Source organism: Anser cygnoides, chromosome 3 (genome assembly GCF_040182565.1).
Source record: "Anser cygnoides isolate HZ-2024a breed goose chromosome 3, Taihu_goose_T2T_genome, whole genome shotgun sequence".
In the NCBI taxonomy this organism is placed as follows: domain Eukaryota; kingdom Metazoa; phylum Chordata; class Aves; order Anseriformes; family Anatidae; genus Anser; species Anser cygnoides.
This window is the reverse complement of record NC_089875.1, coordinates 29,892,498-29,918,960: the sequence shown is the minus strand read 5'-3', so window position 1 is coordinate 29,918,960 and position 26,463 is coordinate 29,892,498. Positions and strand designations below refer to the sequence as shown.

The following is a 26,463-nucleotide window of genomic DNA, read 5'->3' as shown; positions in this document are numbered from 1 at the left end:
ACCCGTGGAAGCAGCACATCACCAGGCTCATTTACCCCCTTGTTCCATATAGATGAGGGTTGTGCATTATCTACGCTAAACCTAAGTAGATGAGTTTCGTATAGGTGGCCTGCACTGGGGACAGCAAAGAAATGAGCATCTTGTTCAGCCCCTGCACTTCAGGCCCATGCGACGAGGAAGAGCTGTGCTTGCTGGCATGGCCACCCTGCAGTGAGCCCCACGTGCCCGCCTCGGGTCGGGAATGCCCCACAGACAGTGCGGCTTCCTGCCTCAGCCTGCAAGAGAGCTGCCTTGCAGGGGCTTGCAAATGGTCACCCCTCAGCAATCGGTTTGTGGCGTAGGCTGTGTAAACATGTGGGATTTGTTCCTTTCCTTGGCATGAGTCAGCACAGCACTTTGCCTATAGGACTCAAAATACGCTTTGAGAGATTTCTGTGGAAGGGAGGCACAGGAAAAGGGATGGGGAGGAAGGAGGATCCCTTCTGCCTCTGTTTTCTTGGAAATAGCCTCGGGAATGCTCAGCAGCAAAAGGCAGGAGCACTTCCTGCACTCTGAGATGGCTTGTAAGGCATCCGCTCCACACGTACCCACCAGGGAAAGCGTTCTCCTGGTGGTAGGTTTTGTAGAGGACCTGCTTTGAGCAGGTTTCAGGACACACGTTTTGAATAGGCACAGGATGGCAGCCTGCTGTTGAAACCAGTTCTGGTTCTTGAGCACGGAGCACAGACACTTTTCACTCTGTTTATTTCCGGCACACGTTAGTGGAATTTATGCACTGAGCAGGACAGAAGAAATCCTGGATGAACAAATTCTTATTCAGCAGTGTGTGTTTCTAATACAAAACCTCAGTACAAATAAACTCTGCCCAACAGGGCCTATGTTCCAAAAAGGAGAATGACAGCACTGTTGACTTGACTGTTCCCTGTCTTTCAAATGAACTTAAGGGAGTTCCAGGTATTCATTGGTTCTTGGTTCCTCTGCTGGTTACCCAGATGAGTATTTTAGTGACTTTCTGTTTTTCTAAAGATGCTTTCTTCATGGTTTTGCAGGGGGAAGGGAAAAGGGAAAGCTTGTAAGGGCTGAGGTTGGAGAAGTCACTCTAAAAATGAAAGTACAAGTTAAAGTGTTTATTCAGTATATTAAGATATAATTGATGGTTGCAAAAGCCACATTTTTGCCCACTTTTCAGCATACTTGGGTGGCTTTGTACAGACTGAGGTACTGGTCACCATGGATCTGGGGAAGGCAGAGTGTGATGCTAGATAAGAGCAAAACCAGTGCATAGTTGTTCAAGGTGTTGGCTGTCATTAAACAGAATCTTTTCTGCAGAAGAGAGGTTTTGGTCAGAGAGGGGGAGGTTGAGCAAAAATTGAAATATTCAGTGTTGGCCCCTCCTTTATCTTGGAGGTGTCTGCAGTGATCAGATTGACCCTGAAGACTATGATACCAAAACCTTATTGAAGTAGAAGGAAATTGAAGTTGTGAACAACAAGCTGTGTTAAAAGGTGTAAACAGGCTAATAAACAGGAGCAGTTATGTAGCTGAGCAAAGTACAGGAAAGCTCGTCTTGATGGTTGCAGTTGCAGTTACAATAACAGAGAGCAACCCGTTTTCCCAGCAAACTTCCGTTGCTTTGCTTTCTGTTAACTCCAAGGTGTTTTTGGGGTTGCAGATAGCATCAGTGCTGTCTATGCTAGCAGTAAGGTGAGAGGCACAAGTCGTAGTGCGTGCTCTTCCAGGAAAAAGGCCAGTAGATGTCATGCGACATATCCAAAAGTGATTGGTGCCACCATCCATTTGTCAGCAGTCGTGGAGCTGCCGTGTGGAGGAGGGGTGAATTAAAAAAAAAAAAAAGAAAAGAAAAGAAAAAAAAAACATATATGGATCACAAGGCTCATTGTATGATGCAACTTTTGCGGTTTGCAACTTAGAAGTCCATGTAAATTCTGCTTCAAAATAAAGCCAGGGAGCCGTGGGTTTCAGTCTGGGTTTTGGCAACTGCAAATGGGATTTGTGCTTTCTCCTACCTCAGATTTGGCTTTTGTGAACATCCTGGGGAAAAAGAGAATGAGACTCAAGCTACTGTTTTCTTGGTTTGTTTTTTAACTGGAGATTCCTAAATAAAATCCAGTTGCATAAACATTTCTAACTGGGAAAATGCATTTCTGTCGTTAGAAAAAGCTTTATTCAGACAAGCTCTACTGAACTGGCATTGTGACCATATTTACTGTCATTCTCTCTGGCTGATGTATGCGTGGGTTTTAGTTTGCCTGTGGGAGTTTTAATCTTCCATTTTTCTGAGTTATGGGTTTATACTGAGCCAGAGAGATCCTTGTTGGGTCACCTTCCTCCAGGACACCCTGGAGTTCTCCGAGTTCTGCATGGCCCAAATCAGGGAGGAGCGCGTAATCAGGGCTGAGGGGTGTTGGGGGTACAGCTGTACTCAGAAATCACACCCCAATGGTTATTCGTGTCCATCAAGCACGTAGCAGGATCTGGAGTGCTCTAACTTGTGAGCACGCTCCTCTCTTTATCTGAGGCTTAATTTTTGTCCTGAATGCAAACTACTTGTCTGGGGAGCAGGTTTGGGGAACCACAAATCCAGGTTCTCCTCCTGCTAATTACAGCTCTATAGTGCTAATATAGGAGCAAAAGAAGCAAAACCATGCTGCACCTCTTATGGCTGAGAAATTGTTCTGGCTTTATAGGCAGAGTTCAGGCATCTGGGGAAAATACTCAATTCTGCTCTCATTTCCAAAACTGTAGAAGAAACTGTATGTACTTCTGATATTTGTTAGGATTTTGCTCTAAGCAAAGTGTCAAGGGGGTGATGAAAGAGTCTGTCTGTGAGCCAGAAGAACCTTTATCATCTCTACTACCACTCTTGCTTGCCCAAGTAGCAAATGAGAACAGCCATCTAATAGCTGAAGAAAATGTTTGACATGAACGGGCAGCTCTCAGGGACACACACACCTCCTGTGACCCACAGCATTAAATCTGCTTTCATCTCAGGGCAAGGACTGAGGTCTGTTGTGCCCAATGGCTGGAGTGGGAATGGGGTTTGGATGTTTCCAACATGAGCTCTGATAGAGAACTACCGAAGCTGATGGTTTTCTGGGGCCTTTGGGAATCTAGCTGGACAGCTCTGTCTATAATTCCAAGACCTAAACACAGACCTTTCGACTGAAGAGTTTGTGGGGTTTCTTATCTTCCTTTTCTCTTTTCCTTTTCCTTTTTTTTTGTTGCTGAGATGCTGAGATAGAGCACTTTCTACAGCAAACAGCACACAAGGGAGTGAAGCAGCTTTGGTTGCACCCAGCTGCCCGTTACTGCCCCGTGCCAAGGGCAGTAGCTGGCACTGGCTGGCATGAAGGTAGGGATTGCAATCCAGGCTCACGCCTGTGCTTCTGTTCCTTAATGAGACATCTTAACCATGTGTCACTGCACCATTAATTGAGAGGCATGGTTGAAGAGAATTTTGTTAATACCTTGACTCTAGGAATTTAGGACTTCAAGAAAAACGTTCCATGTGAGACCTGTGGTAAATCACACACTGCCAAAACTGCGGGCTGGCTTTCAGGCAGAAGTAGGTGATGCTTCCAAACTGAGCAGCTGAAGTCATTTTATTTATTTGAATCCATTTTTAATCGGAACACCTCAAAAATGGCATACATACTACCAATCGCCAGAGCTTCCAGTGCTGCTTTTGTTGCTTCAGTTGACCAGGGCAAAGCAGCAACACTGAACAGAGCCCAGGGAGCGGGACCCCCTGCCTGGCTTCCTCAGAAGCAGCAGGACCCTGCCAGTGAGAGTGGTGGCATGGGGCTAACACGCAGCCCCAGGTAACCAGGAGGTGGCTGGTGTGCTGCTAGGGCAGCAGAGCTGTGGGAGTGTGACAGGTTTGGTTGTCCTAAGGAAACATTGTGGAGAATTGTCTTTTTTTTTTTTTTTCCATTTGATAAATTTTTTCCTTGTCTCTTGGGAAGCCTATAATAAGAGACTTGCGGGAAAAAAAGAAAACAATGCTGTTTATTTAAATGTAGGTGAATATTTCTACTTCTCTGTAACTTAAAAAAAAAACCTGGCATGTATGTTAATAGTTTTGTAAAGCTCCTCAGGGAGAAGTTACTATCACCATCTAGACCAAGAGCAGGTGCAAGTTAGACTGTGTGTTGTTATCCTGTGCTCTGTCCACTGTGGCAAACAAATGTGATGAATTACCTGGTGTCCACAGATCTCAGTATTGCTTAGGAATTGGTATCTGGGCTTGAAAGTATAGGTGGACTTTGCTCCAAGTTATCTGGGCTTTTTTGCAGTTTTATTAGTAAAATCACAAAATACACTGGGTTGTTGAGGTCTTCCTACAGTACTTTGTTGTAACCGTTTGCTTGGTAAAGAGCATGACTCTCACCTGCTTGAAATCTGTGGTGCAGTCATTGGCTTGATCATTTTAAAAAGATGATAGACTAGAAAATCAGCCTGAGCTTGAGACCAGTCCAAATCATGAGTTTCACAGAACGGCCTGATTTTCAGCAGAAAATGGTGAGTGTTGAACAACAGAATTGCTCCGTTGTCTATGCTGTTAGAAATGTAAGTTTGGATGCCAAGAAATGGTGCATTTACACAGTGACAGCTGATGTACATTTAATTTTAAGCACTTCTACTGGCATACAGGAGAAAATAAAGGTTTTAAAAAGCTGTACTAAACCTCTGTTCAGCAGAACAAAGCTCAGTTATTGATGCAATGTATGTATTAAGTTTTGGGTGAGAGGTTGGGTCTTTTGGGCATATAAATTGCAATGTCAGAGCTCTGCTAGCTAGATGCTAGCTATCCAGCTGTGTCCTAAACATAAGGGGAAAATTCACTGAAGCTTACTAACTTGAGATGTGTAGGTGTACTAGATAAAAGGAGGGTGTTTGGACACCCTGAGAAAGTAGTGTCTGGCAGCACTAGCGGAGGACATATTAGCAGTTCGTGATTGAAACCTCTAAAAGAGAGCTTGATGTGAACAGGTATTTCCTGATCTCTGTTTCAGTGATTTATTTATTTATTTTCCCCCACCCCTCAGTTGGCTAAGGCTGTGACATGCTGAGCTGGTCTCTGTCAAAGTGCCCTGAAGACCAGTGGGATGCTGTAAAAGGGGGGGGGGGGGGTAACATACCCCCCCCCCCCCAATTTCCTCGTCACTGGCAGGTGTTCTGTGCACACTTGTGATTCCAACAGCTTTAGAAGCAAGGAGTTACTTTCTAAGTCTGGCATCCCATCTGGAAAAGAAGGTGATGATAGCTCACTTCAACAGATTATTCCAAAGAGTCGCTGTTGTTTGAGAAACTCAGCAGTAGTTATCAGAAGGGTTAAGCACCAACAGCTTCCATACAGTCCGTCAGCATTTAAGTGCATATTTGAAAGTGACAGTTTTAATGTGTCTGTTCTCCTACAGCATGATGGTTACTGTGCTGGCAGAAATGGTAATTTCTGCAAGGAAAAGGATCGGTGTGTTTAACAGGAGCATTGCAACACGGGACTGGGTGAAGCAGCTTGGACTGGGGACAGCCATATTCACGGATGTGTCAGGACTGTCAGAATACGATGGCCACAAAAACTGAAGTGGGATACTGCAGCAATTCAGCCTGTGAAATCCCAGACCACGGCTCTAGGCAAGTACTTGTTTTGACAAATTATTATTATTGCTGTTTTTCACAGTAGCATTACGACAGGTATCTTCAGCTCCTAGGTAGACATACACTTTTGAAATTGAAGCAGAAGTACAAGTAATAAGAAAAGTTCTGGAAGCGTGGTCTACAGGGTATTTTTACTCCGTATGAGGAAAGCTGGGCAAACTCTAAAAAGAAGCTGGACAGTACAGGCCGTTGTCAGCTTACTTCTCAGGTCTCAAATATGGGCAACCTTAGATTGTTCTTTCATTCTTTAAAGATCAATGCAAACCTTTATTTTCTATAAATAATTTAATAAATACTTTTGTTTTACAATGATACAACAAATGACAAATTCATAGCAAATGAGTCACAAAGAATTTAGGATCAGTATACTTTAATAAGGTATCAGTGTCAAAATACATTTCCTTATCAAGTTAAAGTTCCCATACAGTTATAATATTGTCAATAAGAATTCAGCAATATAGATTATGAAATAATTATGATAAAAAGTATGATTAATATTAAGACATGGAATATTTTTCAGAGTGTTTTAGTAAACTGTTAGGGTATAACATTTTTAATGCTGAAACTACACAAATAAGAAACAGAAAAGAGCAGTATTCAAGTGTCTTTAATCCTTGAAGCCTTTAAGTCCTTGCCACTGAAGGTTTGTCAAATCTGGCTTGTCAATTTTCATTACATTTTGATGCTTAAAATATGGTTTTTTTCCACATAGAAATAAGATCACTTTAGGAGTAGCTTATTTTTGGTAATAAACTCTTGAAAGATCTAGCTGCAATAGGGGCTATCTTTTTTTTTTTCTTTTAATGTTATGTACCAATAATAATAACAACAAAAGATCTGCTTTTCTAAGAGTGCACAGTGTGTATGATTAAGACTCACTTAACACAGCGATCTCTGAAGTGCTCAATGAACCCAAGGCTCCCTCTCTGCAAGCGTCAGTGCATGATAGAAAGCAAATTTATAAAATACATTATTTTTAGGCTTCCAGTTCCACTGAAGCCTATCTTTGTTCTAAGTTTCTGGGCCAGATTTTTTTACCTGTTGTACATTGCCACTGTTCCATTTTTTTCAAAGCTACAACGATTTATACCAGTGGAGGAAACAAGATGGACATATTCCAATACATTATCCTGGTGTGTATGCATTTCAGAGTCAGAACTGCTCACCTGCCTTTTATTAGTTTAATATTTTTGCTGTTTAAGTACACTGTAATTTCAACCTTCAACCTTAGCCTTTGAAAGCATTCAAAGCCTTACTTTTTAAAATATGTGCATGACAATAAATGATAGTTGAAAAGAAGCTCTGAAAATGTCTGGCTGAATTTAATGACATTTCAGATCTTGATTAATATAAGGTAAATTAAAATGAGAGAGACCTGTCTGCCAGTAATTCATCTCACTACACAATCCTTAATTCTTTTTGTCTACTTATAACTGAGTTAGCCTAATATACTGGGAAATACTACTTTTAGTTTTAATGATTCAATATTGAAATTATATTGCTAGCTAGCATATAACATGAAAAAGGCTAGCATTATTCAGAGATGTTAGCACTGGCCATTGGTGAGATTCCTGAAGTGTCAGCAACATCCTAAGAAATAGTACTAGTTCTAGCAGAAACAGCTCTTACAGTTGTTGTGTCCTAGATACAGCAAAAGTACCAAGAGATGATTAACAACTGACCCAGAAAGATATTATAATAATAAAAAAAAATCTGTTTTGTGTAAAAATAGAGAGGACACCAAAGCACAAAACAAGAAATCCCAACACAAACAAAAATCCTCCACTGGGGTAAATCTGTAGGACTCCTTTGTCTGTAGAGCTAAGCCAGGTTAAGTCAGCTGAAAATGTGGCTTGCTTCTGAGGAAAAAAAAAGCTTACAACGTGCAACCTTCACAGATACCCACAAACATTGTAGTTCACCATTCACATTTCTTTCAACAAAGTGTATAAAAATGAAGGGAAGGGGAAGGGGGTCAGAAGGCTGGGAATTTTTTCTTTAGTATGCTTTCCCAAAAGTTATTAAAGTTACAATACAATAAATGCTGGAAAACAGAAAGACTCAAAGGATATCAATTTGGCAGATCAACAAAAAACTGTGGTTGGAGATCAAATTTGTTTCATTCATCTTTGGCAATAAAAATAAATCTTTGCAGTACTGCAGCCAAAGTATCACAAGATGAGGCATTTATACCACAGCTTTTTAATAGCATGAAAATTGAAGAAAATCTGAGAGTATAAATTACATCTAATGAGATAAGGGGAGGGTAATCAAACTCTGTAAACAACACATTAATTGCAATAGAGAAAATACAGTAGATGTATTTCTTTAATATGAATAATAAAGTGAGTAACTTCAAAAGGCCACTATTTGGTAACGTGGACAGGTTCAATATCTAAGTAAAATCCTGTAAAAGTGTATTGGTATTAGAAATTGTCTACTTGCAAAAATATATTTAAAAACTGAAGCTGTTTTGAACAGTATAGGCCAAGGAATATTGCAGGATTGCTCAGGTTGCCTGGTCCAGGGCTCTGAGCAGTTCACTGCCCTGCAGAAGCGTGGAACTGCCCAAAACAGGGACGTTAACCTCACAGTCATATCTTGTCAACTCAGGCAACAAATATGGTTCAAAGGAGGGTCCCAGCAGACGACTTGTCACACCTGAAACAGAGTAAAGTGAGTCATGGCACTGAGACCAGAGACAGAGACTGAGAGAGAGATAGAGAACTTATTTCCTCTCCTCCCTCTTCTGTTTATATCAGTTATAATTTCATTTTCTACTTATGTCAATGTGCCTCAGAACACCAACAGTTACAGTTTTTAGAACAAACCTATGCCTCGCTGCCATAATGGCTTACAAGCATGAAGTTTTCCACCTCTAGCCCCAATTTAGATTGTTCTGAGGAAAATGATACTGGTGCAAATGAGGAAAGCTATAGTAAACAAGTTTCTAAACTGGCACCTGCACTCCTTCTACATATACCCCCTTTCATTAGTGATTGTCATTTGTAGAAGGCATATGTTAGACTGTAACCTAATTCAGGCATCAATGCTGCACTGCAGTTTAGTATAGTTTAATCAATTCCATCACAAGGCAAGAATACATAAGAGGATGGCTAGACCACCAAGGCACAAAGGCATTAAGTTCAATTGAAATGAGGAGCAAAAATAATTTTTCCCTCATATATCACAAGTATAAACGTTAACATTTCATACTAAACAATTAACTTTGCATTTAGTGAAACAAAATTTTGGTTCTTGGTTTATCATTCTCTTTTTTTGTTGTTGTTATAGTTTTTACTTCACGTAATCAGCACCAGAACTAAATGATGTTTTCCAATCGCTGTATTTGACATCTCTTACCTGATACTTTATGAGTTGGCTGGACAGGATAGTCCTGATAATGGGAACTGTAAAACTGAGGGGGAAAAGCTCCTGCTTTCAAATTCTCACCAGGACTGCCACAGGTGGGTTGTTGTTGCTGCTGCTGTTGCTGCTGTTGCAGTTGCAGTTGATTCATTGGTTGGCTCAGACCTCTTGAGTTACAGACAAACTCGTCTAAATTTACATAGAAGGAAAACAAAAGTTAAATTAAGCTACTGTAATAATTATAGTAGCTAATACTAATTCAAAGCAAAGCGATCATCAGCATGATGATCACACAGTGTAGGCATACCTATATATTGTAGCAAAGCATGTCCAAAACCAGTGCTATCTCTGGGAGTAGTACTGTACTCAAGACACAGTCAAATAATGAAGCAAGATATTGCAGAGAGGAAGTATCAGTTCTATCTCTGAGGTGTCTGCACATTACATCAGCGTTAGGTAAACCCACCTCCATTAAATTGATCCCTATTGCCTCCAAAGCAAGGGCATGAACATACAGGAAACAATCTACTTGGTAGCTATCGACTGTACCATACATTGTTTAGCTCTTAGTGATAAAACTGATCTCTAATTTTAGCATACTGATTTTTTGACAGTGCTTATTAACATCACCTTTTGAAAGAGTTTTTATTTCTAGTCAAATTTTCTTAACATTTTGTTTCAACACTTAACTTTGCAAAGTCAATTTCTTTTCTCTTACCAGTAAGAACACTTGTGCTGAGAGACTTCTTTTCTGAAACCAAGGAACAATTTTCCCCTTTGAGAAATTTCATTCTCTTCCACATTAAGTGAGATGGGTTAGTGACAGATGGATCTCCCTACAATTTGGAGAAAAGAAAAACATATGATCACACTGATGATCTTGGTATGTTCAAAGTTTTGAAGGGGATGCATTTTCTTATAATTACCCCACTCAGTTGTTGCAATGCTTGTTCTTCATAATCCAGTTGTCGCTTCAGTTTCAAACTATTAGACAGAGCAATTCTTGCTGGGTTTATATCTATGCCTCGTTGCCCAAATGCATCCAGTGGCCTGTTGAGAAAGGATCTTTGGGTGAGCAGGGAGGCAAATCTAAACAACCTTCTTCCGTTTAAGCTGCCTTTGACGCATGATGCTGGACATCATGTGTTTTTGTTTCCTTTTGTCAGTCATCCTACAAGCTTTGGAACCATTCGACTTTTGAGATCAAAGACTAATGAAAGATTAGCATAAACAGTCTCTAGAAATCTCCAGACAGGCATAAAAATACCATGGAAAAGAATCTTGAGATTTTTTTTAAGTTTAGGATTTTGAGAGCCATGCCTATCCCCTTGCTTTGCATAGTAACGCACAAGTTGCTGTTTGGGGACAAACCCTCTCTTTCCAAGTGTATGTTCAGATGCTGGTATTTCTGCCAGCAACAAGAAAAGCCCTGAAAGCAAACTGCAGGTAAACTGCACAGCTCCATATTTTAAAAGGACTGTGCCTATTTTATGCACTTCCTGACTGTTTTAGCATGACAAACTTTGAAAACCCACACTCTGCATGCTACCCAAGAGCTACAGACAAAATGATAGGAAACTGCCAGGACTGTGACTTCTGAGCTACACACACACAAACTGTGTGTACCAGAAAGTAACTGAGATGAGGAAGAGCTGGAGAGGAAAAAAAAAATATTTTAAATTTTAGTTGTAGTACTTATATATGCCAGCAATAGGTGTACTGTCATCCCTGCCTCTCCTTTGTTTTCTGTTGTGCAAAAAATACGTGCAAAATCAGAAAGTAAGCATGTGTCCCAACTTACCAGTAAGCCTTTTCAGAACTTTTCTAAACTGCATAAAGTAAAGCAGGCTTGGCAAAATTACTTTGGGTAATTTTTACCTGACCACCTAGAAACACAGTCACACATCTTTACAAGCAACAAAAAGATAGCCCACTTGTGCTTCTACTAGACTGACTGCCACTGGGAGAGGACCACACTAATTTCCCCAGAATTGCAATCTGATGCCTATCAAAACAAGTTATTTCAGCTGAACTGAGGAAAAGAATTTTTCAAGATTATGACCCAGCCTCCCTCCCCCAGATATTTCCTGAGTAAAATACAATTATAACACAAAAGCTCTTACCTTTTTTTATATATGGGCATGCCGGGAGAATGTATTGGGGGCCCTGAGGGTGAACTTGATAGGGTTCCTGAGTATTTATCCATGAGTCTCCATTTAGCTGGAACATATTCTAATGGGGGATCAGGTGGCCATTGGGTGTTTGGTCTTCCTCCCATTGAAGACAGGGGAGTGCTGGCCTGGTCGTGGTACGGTGGCAGCGATGACCTGCTCATATTGTTGAAGAACACAGATGACAGTGACCCATGACCAGGGTTAATGTTTTTATTTGATAGCTGTGGGCAATATTTCTCTGGGAGGAACTGATTCTGTGAAGCAGAAGCAAGGGGTTGGAAGATAGTACTCATGCTACTTAGACTCTGCTGGGTATTTTGTGCGCTTTCAGAGAGAGGACGTTCTTCTTGGCATATCGGGCTGAGCTGGAAATCTTCTCCATCCATAGGAATGTAAGGAGCCAAGGTTTCAAGGTCCAGTTCATTGAAGTCAGTCTGCACAAAAATCAAATAAGTTCATAAAGAACCTAGAAGTTAATAACAGTTGCGGCGGTGTGATGTGAAACACTACTAGGGAGATTGTAAAGCTAAAAAGTCACTGTATGCCAAATCTATATAAATGAAACACACCTGCTCCTATTTATAGAAATGGCTTATTTCTGCGAATGGCATAAATGTTGTACTCATCTTGGCTTGGACAGAGTTAATTTTCTTCCTAGTAGCTCATATAGTGGTATGTTTTGGACCTGTGACGAAAACAGTGTTGATACACCATTGTTTTAGCTATTGCCGAGTAGTGCTTACAGAATGAAGGCTTTCTCTATTTCTCACCCTGCAAACCCCCCAACGAGGACGCTGGGGTCGCACAAGAAGTTGTGAGGGGACACAGCCAGGACATCTGCCCCCAGCTGACCACAAGGACATTCCATACCACACGACACTGTGCTCAGCAATAAAAGCTGGGGGAAAGAAGGAGGGGTAGGGAGACATTCAGAGTTATGGTGTTTGTCTTCCCAAGAAACCATTACACATGATGGAGCCGTGCTTGCCTGGAAATGGCTGAACATTTGCCTGCCACTAGGAAGTAGTGAATGAATTCTTTATTTTTGCTTTGCTTGCACGTGCAGCTTTTGCTTTTGTCTATTAAGCTGTCTTTATCTCAACCCATGAATTTTCACACTTTTACCCTTCCAATTCTCTTCCCCATCCCACTGGGGGGGAAAGAGCAAGTGGCTGTGTGGATCTTTGCTGCCTCTTAGGGTTAACTCAAACATTTCTCATTTTGAGGTTTTGCAGGAATTAGTTTATTTATATTTTGTCCTAGAAAGGATGTTTACTTGCTGTTCATCAGGCCAGATTAAAAAAATATGCTGCTGCTTGTATTTCTTATCCAGTCTACAGAAGCTGCCAAATTCTGAAGCTCTCTGCTGCTTCTTTCTTAGCAGGGCCACCACAGTGATACCCTAAGGCACTTACTTCATACAGTTAGGGATAGAAATGTACACCTCAGCTTTTGAAAGTGTATGCTTGTGTTAGTGTTGTGCATCAAAGTTTTGGTGTATGTGTGCAAATGCATTTTGCATGTTATGTCACTGTTATCTGCACATACAGCGTGCATCTCTACTACCTGCTAGCATAGGACTGATTTTCATGGATTTGGAAGAGATATTAGTTCCTTACCTGGGAGTTGCACTGATTTTTTGATTCTGTGTCCATGGCAAAGAGTTTTTCAATCACCTCAATCTTCAGATCTTCATCCACAGAACCGTAGTAATCTCCTGGGCTGCTTGGCTGCACAGAAGTAAGAGTTTGCTATAAGCAGCAAGACAACCGCAGCGCTGCCTTAGCATCATGCAGCTTATACTGTGCTAGTCAGTAAATAGATCTTTGCTATGAAGAGAAAATAGCAAGATTGCAAATATAGTGTCCTCAAAACCTAAAACTGCACTTCTATCACATCCTTTTCTCCAACACAAGATTACTTGTCGCTACAACATTTGAGAGACATACCAATTAACAGAGGCACCCAATACAGGAACCTAGTTGTCGTGTTAGTTTACAGGTATTTTGGAAACTCACACCAGTAACATGGTATGTACATTAATAAATTGTTTTGTCAAGAAAGGAAATGCTTTGCACCACCTCAATTATGTTATTAAAACTGGACATTATCCAGTAAAGATCTGGCTAAGAGTGGCTCCAGCTCTTGAGGGCAATGCCCTGAAAGCACATTCATTCTTTCAGTGGTGAACTGCATGGAGCTGCTCTGTTGGGTAAATTTTCTCTGGAGCCTGTGTTGGATACATTTTCTGGATGAAGACTGTAGCTTCTAGCGAACACACAGAAAGAGGATTGATCTAAGGGAGATTGTGCTAGTGGCCAGACCATTTTACACTGGCTTTTCATTTAAGGCTAACTCCGTGAATGGTGGTAGCAAGTTCATCTACCAGTTGGTTTATAGACTATCATAATTACTGAGTAAGCTGGGACAAAATGAGGATTACAATACAAAGGCATGATATAGTTCCCATATGATATTTTTGCTATTGATGCTCAAGATATACACAGTACAGTAGGAATATAGTTATGCTGGGTCTGGTTACAAGCATTGAGACAGGACTGCTAATATGAAAATATCACCTGCATATATTGATGGGACCTACGCAGAAAACACCACTTGCACATTTTTTTAAAGCTTTTCTTACCGTGGAACAGCTACTGTTGCTGCTTGCGCTTGGAGTACTGCTGCCGGGTGCAATCTGAGGCATGGTAAAGGATGGTATCGTCACCGTTTCACCTTGAGCAGCATGGCTTTTCACTTCCACTGGCCAGGATTTATTTGGTGTCAAAACAGTGCTGGTAAAGGCAGGGGCTTCCTCAAAGTTCTGTGTTCCTGGAAAGGGTTACAACAATATTAATGGATGCCTTTAGCTCGTGTGCCGTGTTATGATATAAGTACAGCTATTCATTAAAAGTGAACCCTGCTCCTAGTTGCCATAACAATAAGTTGGCAAAGACTTACCATATCTTACTTAGCAAGAAAGCCTGATTCCGCTCTCATTCACAGAAATTTTCCACTGATATGAGCACACAGGCTCTTATGACTGTTACTCCTAATTTATACACAGCAAACAGAACTTGTCTATTAAGTTCTTAAATGTAGGCTCATACACGGTTCTTTGTTACACAAAAATTATTTGCACAAATACTAACCCAAATCCAGGGAAATAATGGCATCTCCAGGTGTTGGTGCCAGCTGCGCAAGTTCCTCTGGTTCTTCCTTTAGCTTAGTAAACAAGAAATCGCTCTTCTCTGTCCCAGGGATCCCGTTCTTGAAGGCCGTGTTCATCGTGAGCAGGTGAGGCTTGAAAAGTGATTCCGTTTGGTCCATAGAGAACACTATATCGTTCTTCTCTATTTCACTAGCAAGAAAAAAAAAAGGTTTAAGGCATTTTGCTCTCTAAAGGAGAACGACGTGGTAACGCAGGTATTACAGACTCTCTAAAGATCAGCTGTAAGAGCGTTTTGGTGGCTCTCGGTGGAATGCCAGGCTCTTGACAGGCGAGGCATGGTTCCAGCGTTGCTGAGCACCACAATCTCAGATGACGCAGAGAGTGTGGTCAGGACTTCTGTGGGAATACTCGGGGCTTTGTTGCTCTGTTTTTTCAAGGGATGTAGTCAAGGCTATAATGACCCAGACTCAAATAAGTATTTCCTATTTTGGCCTCATCCAGGGCCAAAAATACTTGGGTTTTGTCAGACAAAGACTATTCTGTGGTCCTGATTTTTGAGGAGGAAAATGGCTTTTCCTAGCAACCCAAGTTACAATTACTACTGAATTTTATCTCTCTGTCACAGTACTAGAAAAATAAAACATATTTAGTCATTGTGTCGCACAACAAAATCTTTAGTGCAAGCTTTATGCTCTGGTCCACTAGCAGAGCAGTTGCTCTGTAGATAGAAGAGAGACTATAGTGTATTTCAACAGCTTGTATGGGAATGGTCATGCCATATTCTTCATGAATGTCTAACATCAGTAAACAAGATAGAACAAACATGACTAAACTGATTTAAGCATAGCAGCATTGGATAAATAGACCATTCAAAAATACCTCTGATTAATGCACTTCTTCCAGCACATGGATTTAAGTGTTTTTTTTTTTTTTTTTTTTTTTTTTTTTTTTTTATGTTCTGCGCAACTTACCTCAGCACATAGTTGACACAGATGATACACTGAGGCTGTAGGTTGCGTGTGTTGTAAATGACAGTCCCTTGAGTCTCCAGCCATACGTATCCACCATGCTTGGCAAGCATACGGTACTGGCCAGTCACCACTTGACCTTTTGTGCACACTGAGAAATGAGAGCAGAGAGACACAAATAATGTTGCAGCACGAGTAAGAATGCACTATATGTAACACTAATTTAAACAAACCTGTTTCTGAGTTTTCATTACACAAAACTGCACAAAAACAACTGTAAGCAAGGATGCTTAATTTCTGGAAAATTCAGCCATTTTTGATATAAAAGGGGCTGTTAAGCTGAGGTTCCCACTCAAGATGCCTGGCATTTGAGTTCTTTGGATGGACTGGGTATTCAGATCAGGGTGTGGGATTTTTTTGATTTTAATATAAGATCCTTACTGCTCCACAAATAAACTCCACTGCATATTTCTTGAAAGTCCCTTTTCTAGTACAATTGCTCTCAATTTAGGTTCCCAAACTGATCTGTGGGAAAGTAAATTTATTTAGGAAACTATTCAATAGTTTCCTTATTTAGGTGATGGATATTCCCATGAATCAGATGATTTAAAAGCAATCTCCACAGAAAGTAACTCTCATGATGGCATTCCATACCAATCTCTTTTCTATGCCTTAGAGTAAGGAGCTGGAGATAACAACACAAAGAAAGTGAAGATGTCGTTAGGACAACAGTGGTCTTAAGTGACTGAAGAAGTAACATCACTTTAAAAGGCATCAGCATTAAGAAAGATAAATGGGATTCTTTTGCCTAGTACAGAAAACAAAGTTGAACTATTTTCTCCAGCAGTTTGAGCTGTTTTGGTCCTCCAGCTTGAAAGCAGCAGACAAGAAGTTTGTGTGTTTTTTAAACTGGCCTGTGTTTCTCAAGCACTAAACTGATGACAGTACAATTTGGGTTTAAAGGTTCATGTAGATGTCTGAAAGGTGAAGGATCCCCCAGGTATTTTGTAATACTTGGGGAGAATGAGATTTCAGTATGGAGCTCTGGACTTCTGAGACATGTAGTTTTATGATGTGCTGCCAGGTGCAAACCCTTTCCTAAAAGCAAGGGATATTGTCATGCAATTTATAGTCATCAATTGGGGAAAAATATTGCTGATTGAAAGTGGTAAAATTAGGGCTGAGCATTAGAGTATGCAGGCAGTGCAAACAAGAGGTTGTATTTGTAAGCAGGCGGAGTCGCACTGAGTGGCAAAATGGGAACTGGCACAACAAAACCTTTGAACACTTTGGCAATCTTTCCTTCTAAACAGCTTTTATGCACTAAGACAGTACACCATCAAACTAATGCCCTAAAAATAAAGCAAATTGGCTCAGGAAGGCTGGAACTTGATTCTGCAGTCTTTGTACAGAAAAATTCCTTGTGAATGTGGCCATTAACAGAAACTATTTATTGTCAGTCTCTCCAACATTGCCACCACACAAATGTACAATGCAGGCCTGTGAAACACAACTGTTTTGCAGATAATTGTTACTGTGTTTATCTTTCTATCTCTGAAGTTTGTTTGTTTGTTTTCTTCCTAGGAGTATCTAATCATCCTTTATTTAATTTATTTAGACAAAGTAGAACATTACCTTTATTGATTAAATACTTCTGGTGGAACAAAATCAAAAGCCTTTCATTTCAAAGTGTTTTAGTGACTGAACTGTTCTGCTCTGCTTGTGAAACATAATTACACTGCTTCCTAATCATCAGCTCATCAATAAGAGTCACAGTGTAAGCGCCTGCTACATTACAAAGAAGCTTTTTACTGCTTTAATCTTTTTTTATTAATATTATTCAAAGCATGTCATGTTCTGATATAATAAAGTACAGCAGAATCCCTCCTTGGGGTAATCTCATAAATTACTAATACACTTGTTACTGCTGACTTTGTTATCAATGCTGCATTAAAGGTTCTGGCTTTGGAGTGAATTTCTCTTTCTTTCTTTCTTTCTCTCTCTCTCTCTCTCTCTCTTTCTTTCATATACATTTATATACTTCTATACATACATGCCTGTATCTTTACAGAATTAGTAACATCTCAATAAAACATGCTCACATGAGATACCTTATCTTGGGGAAGAGAAGAGGGGAGGCAGGGATGAATTTAATTGAATATAAAGGTGTTTTTTTTTTTTTTTTAATTTCTGAGAAATGTTTAAGAAATATGATTCACTTGGAAGGCTTATTGAACTTCTGCTTGTACTACCAAATGACATGCCCCAGATGGTGACATCAGCTCCCCAACGAAGTCAACAGCAAAATTCCCATTGCCTTTAACGGCAACACGACCAAACCCTACTAGAAGTGTTTATTGACTATTAATCCCTGAATGGAAAATATAGCTCTACAGTCCATCATTTGTGTAGATTTATGTAACAAAACAGAGATTTTCACCTTGCTTGCATAACGTGTGAAAAACTGGGTATGCTAACTGCTGCCAAATGCTTTCTAATCTTCCTTTTGATGATGACTAATTAAGACTTTCATATTCTATATGCAACTATACTTCCAACTAAGAACACAGACTATTGTGCCTTGCTTGAATGCAAGGTTGCTTTTGAAAAAGTTTGGCACTGAAAACAAAAATCACAGTAAAACTGCACAGAGCATGATTTTCCACTAAATTGGAAGGAAGAGAAAGAGTTATGCTTCTATCTCACAGACTCATTTGAGGTTTCTCTCCCTCTCTCTTCAATCTTCAGACTCGTATCTCCTATGTACCTTGACAATACTAAACAGTTGGCACTATCAGAATTGATGCCTATATTGTTATATGAATATATACTCTATATAAAATATTTCTAATAAAAATGCTAGTTTAATAAATACAGGAGTACTGAACACGAATACCATATTTGGTTCTGCATTCTGCCTTGTGTCTCCTTATGTAAGCTACGAGTTGCATACTTCCATGTGTAAATGAACATGGCCGGGAAGAACCAGTAAGTTCTCTATAAGCTATGTGCCTGCTTGGTTACCCTGTGCACTAGACAACGTCTCAGTAATAATGGCACACATTAAGAAATCTAGGGGTTTCCTACTCAGAGGGCTTATGTGCTTGCTGAAGGCACAGCTTGCTGTCACTTTGCCTTCGTGGTCATTCTGTTGAGTCACTAAGAACCCTGACCGTCCCAGAAGACAGAGGAAGCATTTATCTTAGAAGGACTAAAAGGGTCAAATTTTCTGACAACGTAACCTGACGATTCTGTTGTGGGCAACAACATTTATTGGTTAATCACAGCATGGACTGTGGTCCAGTGCTTCCAACAGTAGAGATCATCCATGTTGATCCTGTACAGTATCATATACACTATGGAAGAGTTCAATCCTAAATATTTACTATCTGTGTAGTGCACCGTGCTTTGAGCGCTTTCGCTAGTTAACTCACCCGTCTACACCTTCCTTTGACTTCATCCAGCATCTCAACCAGTCCATGCCCAACAGCACCTATCTGTAGGACACAGCCTTTTCTATAGGCACAAAGGGAATCTAGGTGTAAACTTTGTGCCCTCCATGAGATGAATCCAATTGCTACAGGGAGGAGAAGCCTCCATCAATGCCTGGTTAAGATGGTTAGTAGAAGCTCTCCAGAAATCTTTACATGGACTAGTCTTGATTCAATGGTCCTATCTAATTAATTAAATAGGGATAAACCAACATGGGCTCTCTCTCCTGCTACCAAAGAGATTGCCAGTTCTCATTTCATTCCTTCTCTGGCATTATCCCATTCTTAGAAGTGTAACACATTATCCCATTCTTAGAAATGAAACTCAACAATTCAAAACCAACTGTACAGCATAGCCACTGATTTCTCACAGGATGACTCTTGATAGCTCAGCGTAGGCTATGCACATCTTATCTATGAATATCACTAATTCCTTTTCACTGTTAAAACCATGAACACAGTTTCAAAGAAAGAGTTTTAAAAGATATATTCCCAGACATCCCTCTGTAAGGATGGTGTTGTGTTTCTTTTTTTTTTAAAGCAGTTCTGGAAACAGAATGATTCATAACAACACTGTTCTACAGCACACAACTTTAATCACTGCCAAACATTCTTTCAAATAACATTTCAACTCAAAGCTATCCTGAATCCTTGCCATTACAGCTAACACATATTCCCTTTTCCCCCTAAGGTCAGACAGCTAGTCTTTACTGCTACTTTTCTCTGAGATGTACAGAAATACTTTCTCTGTAAGTATATTTGGTGGGTAATTCCCCACAGACATGATCTAAGTCATGGACTTTCCTGAGCCACAGAGACCTTGATCATAGTTAACTACATGTGGTTTCTGTTGTTGTTGGTTTTATGTTTTCTTTCCTTTTAAAAAAAAAACAAAAAAAACAACAAAAAAAACCTCGTGTGCTCCAGTCTAGCAGCTCTGCCTTGTTTTCATAAAAATAGCAGCAGCAGTTTTAGTGATTTTTTGCTGAGTACTCTCCCATGCACTACCAGTTCAGTGGTTGTAACAGCCAGAGGTGGGAAGCATTGTGTGTACACTGGGCACCATGCTGTCTCCAGCATAAGTGCCACTTTTAAGGACAGAGACCGAAGACTTGAATTGAATAATTTTAAGACACTTTATGAGAAGGAGAGAAAGTGTAATTGTGTGGCTTGCTGAATAGAGGGAACAGACCTTGGCTCTGATCCCTGCTCCCAAAATGATTCAGGTATTTTATATTAAGAACAGCTAAGAGTGGCACTTTACAAAGGCATAAGAATAACAAGAAGAAACTGTTCCTAGAAGTATATGTTACCTGTACAATGACTATCCCTTTTAGAAAATCTTGTTGCACACCTGTTTTGGGTGGGGAAGGTAGTTTTTATTTGGTAGCAGAAGAAAGACATTCAGAAATATGCTGTATTAAGCTCTTCCTATTGCCCTTTACAGCTGTCCTTATCGCTGAGCCCAACGGTACGCTAATACCAGTAAATGCACTCATGCACTTCATTATCACTAGCGTGGTAAAACCAAGCTAGTATTGCCTGACCCATCTTTTCAAATTTTCAGCTCATCTATGTATTATCCCTTAGAGAAAGATCCTCTTTTAGCTATAATCCAAATTTATTTTAAAGTATGGCAAAAAACAATCCCTGTGGAAAGAGCAGCAGCAGTTTTCAGGGAGACAAACATGGTAACATGTAAGCTTTCTTGCAAAGTGTAATTTCTTTTCTCAGAGAATACATACACAGAAATACCCATCCTCACACACAAGGTGCACTTATATTTTAACTATTTATTGAGGTATCTGCAAGCTGCGCTTTATGTGCAAACTGTGACAAAAAAAAAATAAGAACGTGACTTACAGTTCTGATGACTCTTGGTCATATTCTCCGAGTCCAAGGCATGGTAGAACTCGTATGCTGAACGGCCCAGCAGCTCCTCTGGGTGGTATCCAATCAGTTCTGTTATTCTAGGGTAAGAAAAACCAAACATTTAAAACTCCTATCACCTGACAGCACTTCACAGCTCTCAGTTCTAGTCCTTAAACTAAAAGAATTAAAACCACAATGTGAGAAGTCCTGAACTTCCAAACTCATTAGGAGCTGTAGAGAATTTCCAATCATGTTCTTAAACATTTCCATGTTCAGAATAGGTTGTCTTTTTCTCCTTCTGTAAAAAAAAAAAATCCTACAGTAGTTATGTGTTGCAAATTTTCCCAGGCCTATTGCACAGCATCTCTTATAGAGGCTCGCAATAGGGAAACCATTACTGGCAAAGTTCTCAAGCTGTCCACTACATACAGAAACTCCCACTATATCATCCAAAATTAAATGCATGCAAGGTAGTAGTAGTTGGCACCATCAGTTTTGAAAGTTTATGTAAGTTTTTAAAATATACACATAAGTGTTAACTCACTACTTTGGGTATTACATTTAATAAAATAATAAAGCAAGGTGAGAAATTAAGGGCAGTTAAAAAAATCAAATCAGCTCTTCTACTTAGTGTTTCTCAATTGTATGAGAACTTTACCATGTGGATTAGGTTACTTGGGTGACTAATCCACAAACTAAGTAGGATTTTACACAAAGAAAGCTATGGTCTGAAAAACTAGACTTTTTTCAGAGCTTTTCTGAGTACTCAGGCAAGGTAGGATTTGTCACAAGTTTCTGAATAAATGAAAATAGGTCATCAAACTGTGCAGATGATTTTGTCTAATGAGGGGGTGGAGGAGAAGGGTTGTTTTCTCCTAAATTAAATTTGAATAAAATCCATCACATGCAACTTTACCGAAAATACAGTTAGTAAAAATATAACGCTCTATATGCATGCAAAAGCAAAGATATCACCATCTGGAGTAATAAGGAAAAGCATTACTATTTTTCAAGCCAGTAGCAACACTCTTAGATGCCTTTTCCTCGCTTTGAAAGTGCAATAACAGCCCAGAATGTTGCAGAGCAGTATCTCAAAGCAACTACAGACGGACTGCTATACTGCCGTAAGCCTCAAAAAGCCAGGAAGTTTGGAGAGGGGTGGTCACGTCTTAGAGCACATCACTGCTGCGAATGGTAATAGCTGAGCTTTATGCCTTGTAACTAAACTCCCTTGGTAGGGTTTATCTGCCTCTACAACTCTTTGATTAGTGGCGTTACCGCACTGCTACTTCTAAGATGCACACCCCCGGTTTGGGGTTTTGTGTACTTGTTGGAAGGACAGTCGTGGCCCAGCCCTCCAGACAAAAGCATGCCTTCACAAGACAGACACGAAAATACTGCAAAACATACAGAACAAGAGCATGGCAGGGATCTGGATCCCCCTCGAGCAAGGAAGACGGATAAGATGTAGCTGCGTTGTGTACGGTTTGAAAGCCAAGGTGTTGAGTCAGCTTTTCCCTCGCCTCCACAGAAGCGTGTAGCTCATACCCCCAGGACACCTTGGTTCGTCACGCTGAAAACTGCTCTCTGTCCTGATCTCCACGGAATGAACCTGAGTTTGCAATGGCTCTGCTAAGCAAAGACTGTAGTTGATTTTACTGGATTCCCCCAGAAGATTAAGTCTTCTGTTTATGTTTACAGCTTTATTTACGCTTACAGCTGGACCAACAAAGGGGAAATTCTTGAATCAGGTTTCAAAGAGTTGCTTTTTTTGGACTGTCTTCACTGACGAGTTTCTGATCTTTTAAATTGCAACACAGTCAAATCTATAACTTTTCTCTGAAACCACAATGCTTTTTCTTTTCAATAAAAGCAGAAGTTCTCATAACAAGTGAGTCACAAGAGCTGAACGTCGGGAGAAAACACTGAATACAGAAGGAGCCCTAATAAAATAAAGGCTCCCAAAGTACATTTGCTGCTTGCCTTTATGCAGTCAGTGTCATATATTGGTGTAATGGCCAGAGGCTTTTGCCAGGACCAGTGTAAACATGCAACCTTCAAAAACAGCAAATCTGGCTTTTGGTTGGCATCATATCATAAAGCCATCAAGATTAGCATGGAGCTTAGCACAAGGGGAAGGCTTTTAAAGAGCAGGATTTAATCTTAATCCAGTCACTTGGAGCTCAAAGACAAGTGGGGATTGCATGTGGAGAACGAAAAGGAAATAAAAGAAATAGGAGAAAAAAAAAGGAAGCATCATGTACCGAGCAGCACCAACGCAAATCCCAAACCACATCACAACCATAATGGGTGTCAACAATGGAACTGAGATAGCGAGCAGAAACCACGCCTTACAGCAAGCTGAGGGACTCTTAACTCTCTTCATACATGAATCGCAATCTGTGTGCCAAAATTGTCTATTCCAATCCTGTAATTCCCCTCTCAAATTATTCATTACTGATCAGGTCATAACAAGTATCCTTACTATAAAATTACCCTTCGTGTCATTGCATGGCACAGAAAGACTCATGCTGTAGTTCTGCTGTGATGATGTCAAATTTAATTAGATTGAATTTGGTCTTGGATTAAGGTTAGCAAGTGGTATGTAGGTTTTTACCTCAACCAACTGAAATGTATACAAAAAGATAAAGCTAAAATACCTACAAACCCCAAAATACTGACCAAACTCTAAACCTAGGCCAGGTAACGGTGAAATACCAGTCAAGAGTAATTGTTTTAGAATAGTTACTTTAAAAAAAAATGGCTCATCAACCTCTCTGCCCTAGCTAACTGATCTGTTAATGTGTTACCACTACTCAGCTTCATTACATTTCTCTTTAAACACTCCTAGGAAGAAAATACTTATTTAAAAACAACAACAACAGTTTCTTTCTCCCAGCCCCCAAAACCAAAGCTGGCTGACAACATTTCCTAGATGCATTTTTAAATACTACTATTTTATGGCAAACACCCTCTCTCCAAGAATTGTTAACAGTATTGGTGCTAGAGCTGGCAGATCCCACACTCCTTTACTCCTCCTCTGGTGCTGCTGGCTTGGAAAGGCTGCAATGCTCAGGGGCTGCGCGGGGCTGGCGTGAGATGAGCAGCAGGGCTGGGGCCAGCAGCTTCCCCCATCTCTGTCATCCCTGTCCTGTGCCTCTCCAGGACGTTTGTGGAAGACTGGCAGCAGCTAACAGCCTGAGCAGCACTGGGGCTGAAGCACAGCAGGTGCTTTAGCAGCCACTCCGCTGATGTTGCTTGAGCATGGCTTTGACTCTGGCCATTTTAGAGCATCCCCCAAGCTCTGCAAGCTGTCCACAAGAGCCTCTCAGAGAGATAAAATACCAAATGAACACACAGAGTGGTAAGTGGAAAGGAAAAAGCGTCCTACGGAGGAGCTATGAGAAGTATCAAACTAAAAGAGTCACAGAAATTTATATGCCCCATGGGACCAATGGGTCATTTACAAAACCTGAGTCCAAAGCACAAGACTTCTACTTTTGCTTAGGCACCAGACAGAAAATTACTCTTTGTGCAAGCTGTGGAATGACAGAACAGGAAAACAAACCGTGTGGTGGGTTTGGATGGCTTTCCTGCCATGTTAGGCTTTGTGTTTTCTCTGCATGTGTAAAAGCTGCATTGTTGCTAATTAGAAGGAGAATACTAATTTCTGTTGAAGAAGACAAGTGGGCTGAGAGACTGTTTATTCTCCTGCTAACCCACACTTCTCTGAAAGCACAAAGACTTTTGGGGGAACCTTCATTTTGCCAAACTGGCACTTCAGTTTTCTGAGCTAAACCTGTCACCACGATGTACCAGGGTCAAAATCTCAGAGCACACATTAAAGGGATGAGCAGTAGGCCTCCAGTGCAGGTCTGTCTCAACTACCGCTATTTAAATGCTTTTTGAGCGCTACTTCAGTTTCTTTTAATGCATCCATTTCTTGGATGTGGAGTAAAGAGAAACTTTTGTGCTTAAGGTACACAATAGAGAAACAGAGTATCTGAATTCTACACCTAGATGAATGCAACTTTGGCCTTCTTTAGCTCTGAGACACGGCAAAACATAAATAAAGCTCACTTCTTCAAAGGCTACGTCTCCTAAGAGATGAGCTATTTCAGGTGTTTTTTTTTTTTTTTTTTAATTGGGCTTTGGTGCTTTTCTGTCTCTTTACAAGAGCACAGAGCTTTGTATTGTATACTGTTACTTGAGTTAAAATAGTATGGTAAGAGCTAACAGCACTGAGAAGTCAGGCTCTTTGTGAAAGCCTACTGTAATGTTTACTGCTCATAAAAAATAGCTGGGTGTGTATTTGTCAGCCCTTGTGTGGACTCTGTGTGTGAGGGTGTGTATCCCTTAACAAAGCCTTTCTGTATTCAAACTGTTACCAAGTTATTGAAGTTAAATTGGTCTTGCCGGGAACAAACAAACAAACAAAGTTATACTAAAAAAAAAAAAAAAAAGCCCAAACAGCCATTGCCTCTGGGGTAAAGCTGGACAAGCACTGTGGTACAGCACTGGAGACATGTTCGTGACTTCTTCCACTCTAACCCAAGCTCAAAAATGCACAAGCCTGGGACCCCCTGTCTGCTCCTCAGAGGCAGAGCTGGCCTGCTGGGGTGCATCTGCCCTGCTAGGCAAAAGGTCTAGGTGGGTACATCAAGAACTGCAGCGGGACTCTCTGTCTCCTACTCACTTGGTCTATCTGAACCAAAATTTATCTGTTAGCAAAAGATTATTTTTAATTAATTTAATAATTAATTTTAACAGATTGTTCCTATTCTATGTGATATTTATGAAAAAACAAACAAATCAAATAACAACAAAAAACCACCACCAGAGTCAGTTTTGCCAAATGCAAATCTTTGGTTTCAGCTATCACCACTCCCCTCTCCCTGCAGCATCTGCCCCCTGAGCAGGGACGGAGGAGGGACAGGAAGTCCTTTCAAATGCTTATTTGCTTTCTCACCTAATTTGAAAATACTCTCCAAATATAGGTCGAATGGCAAACTGACTGAAAACCTCTTGTAAGGTCCTGTGCTTGCATATTTCTATTTTACGCAGACATAACTGGAAATAATACAATTCAGTGTCCTCTCAGCCTGGCACGGGCTGGCTTCCACCTGTGTGCTCATATTAGAAGAAACTGGATTGGGACCAACACTACTGGAACTGCACCGTCCTGCGCAGTCCTATTGTGAATCACCGTCCATCCTCCATCGCTCCATTTTCTCCTTCAACTCTCTCATTACACAGTTCCAATCAAGAAAAAGCAAAAGAGTGTAACTAATTGGGTTTCTTTTAACTAGGAACATGCAATTCCCCAAAGCAAGCGTGCCTTCAAAGTAATGGACACCATATGCTTTCCAGCGTATCGGTGCCAGGGAACTGGTTACCGACTGCCTCCAGAGTCACAGCCTGCGCTGCCAGCCCTCTCTCACTGCACAGGGCAGCTTTGCTTCCTTAGCCTTCTCTCCTCTCCTCTCCAGCAGGCCGCCCACAGCCACCAGGGGCACAGACTGCTTCCTGCTCCCCTCCGCAACACCCCAAAGAGGCAGCGGGGATGAAGGTGGAAAGGCAACGCCACCCCCAATGCCACATTACCCTCTGCGCTTTCCAAGCCCCAGTCCCCTCCAAGATACAGCGTATGGGTTTCCTTTGTACCTCAGGGCACCTGATGTAGTTTTGGCGTTTTCTGCCAAATGCAGATAGTTATCACTTTTGTGGATTTTTCC

At 40.7% G+C, this 26,463-nt stretch overlaps 1 protein-coding gene and 1 long non-coding RNA gene across 4 annotated transcripts in view; one reads left to right on the top strand and one right to left on the bottom strand.

Annotated features, from left to right (window-relative positions):
• Positions 1-5,893, top strand: part of LOC125184776 (uncharacterized) — a 38,171-nt gene extending 32,278 nt beyond the window's left edge. The window contains exon 3 of the long non-coding RNA XR_010830178.1: positions 5,442-5,893. This is a non-coding gene — a long non-coding RNA (uncharacterized lncRNA). The remainder of the gene's footprint in view (positions 1-5,441) is intronic.
• A 142-nt stretch (positions 5,894-6,035) lies between these two features.
• Positions 6,036-26,463, bottom strand: part of EPAS1 (endothelial PAS domain protein 1) — an 84,884-nt gene continuing 64,456 nt past the window's right edge. For all 3 annotated transcript variants that reach the window (XM_013171105.3, XM_048079449.2, XM_013171107.3), the window contains exons 7-16: positions 20,720-20,826; positions 15,369-15,516; positions 14,378-14,586; positions 13,870-14,057; positions 12,845-12,955; positions 11,175-11,659; positions 9,978-10,101; positions 9,770-9,887; positions 9,046-9,240; positions 6,036-8,343 (exon numbers count right to left, since the gene is read on the bottom strand). In XM_013171105.3, coding sequence (XP_013026559.3) covers positions 8,192-8,343; positions 9,046-9,240; positions 9,770-9,887; positions 9,978-10,101; positions 11,175-11,659; positions 12,845-12,955; positions 13,870-14,057; positions 14,378-14,586; positions 15,369-15,516; positions 20,720-20,826 — 1,837 coding nt within the window. In that variant the 3' untranslated portion in view covers positions 6,036-8,191. The remainder of the gene's footprint in view (positions 8,344-9,045; positions 9,241-9,769; positions 9,888-9,977; positions 10,102-11,174; positions 11,660-12,844; positions 12,956-13,869; positions 14,058-14,377; positions 14,587-15,368; positions 15,517-20,719; positions 20,827-26,463) is intronic.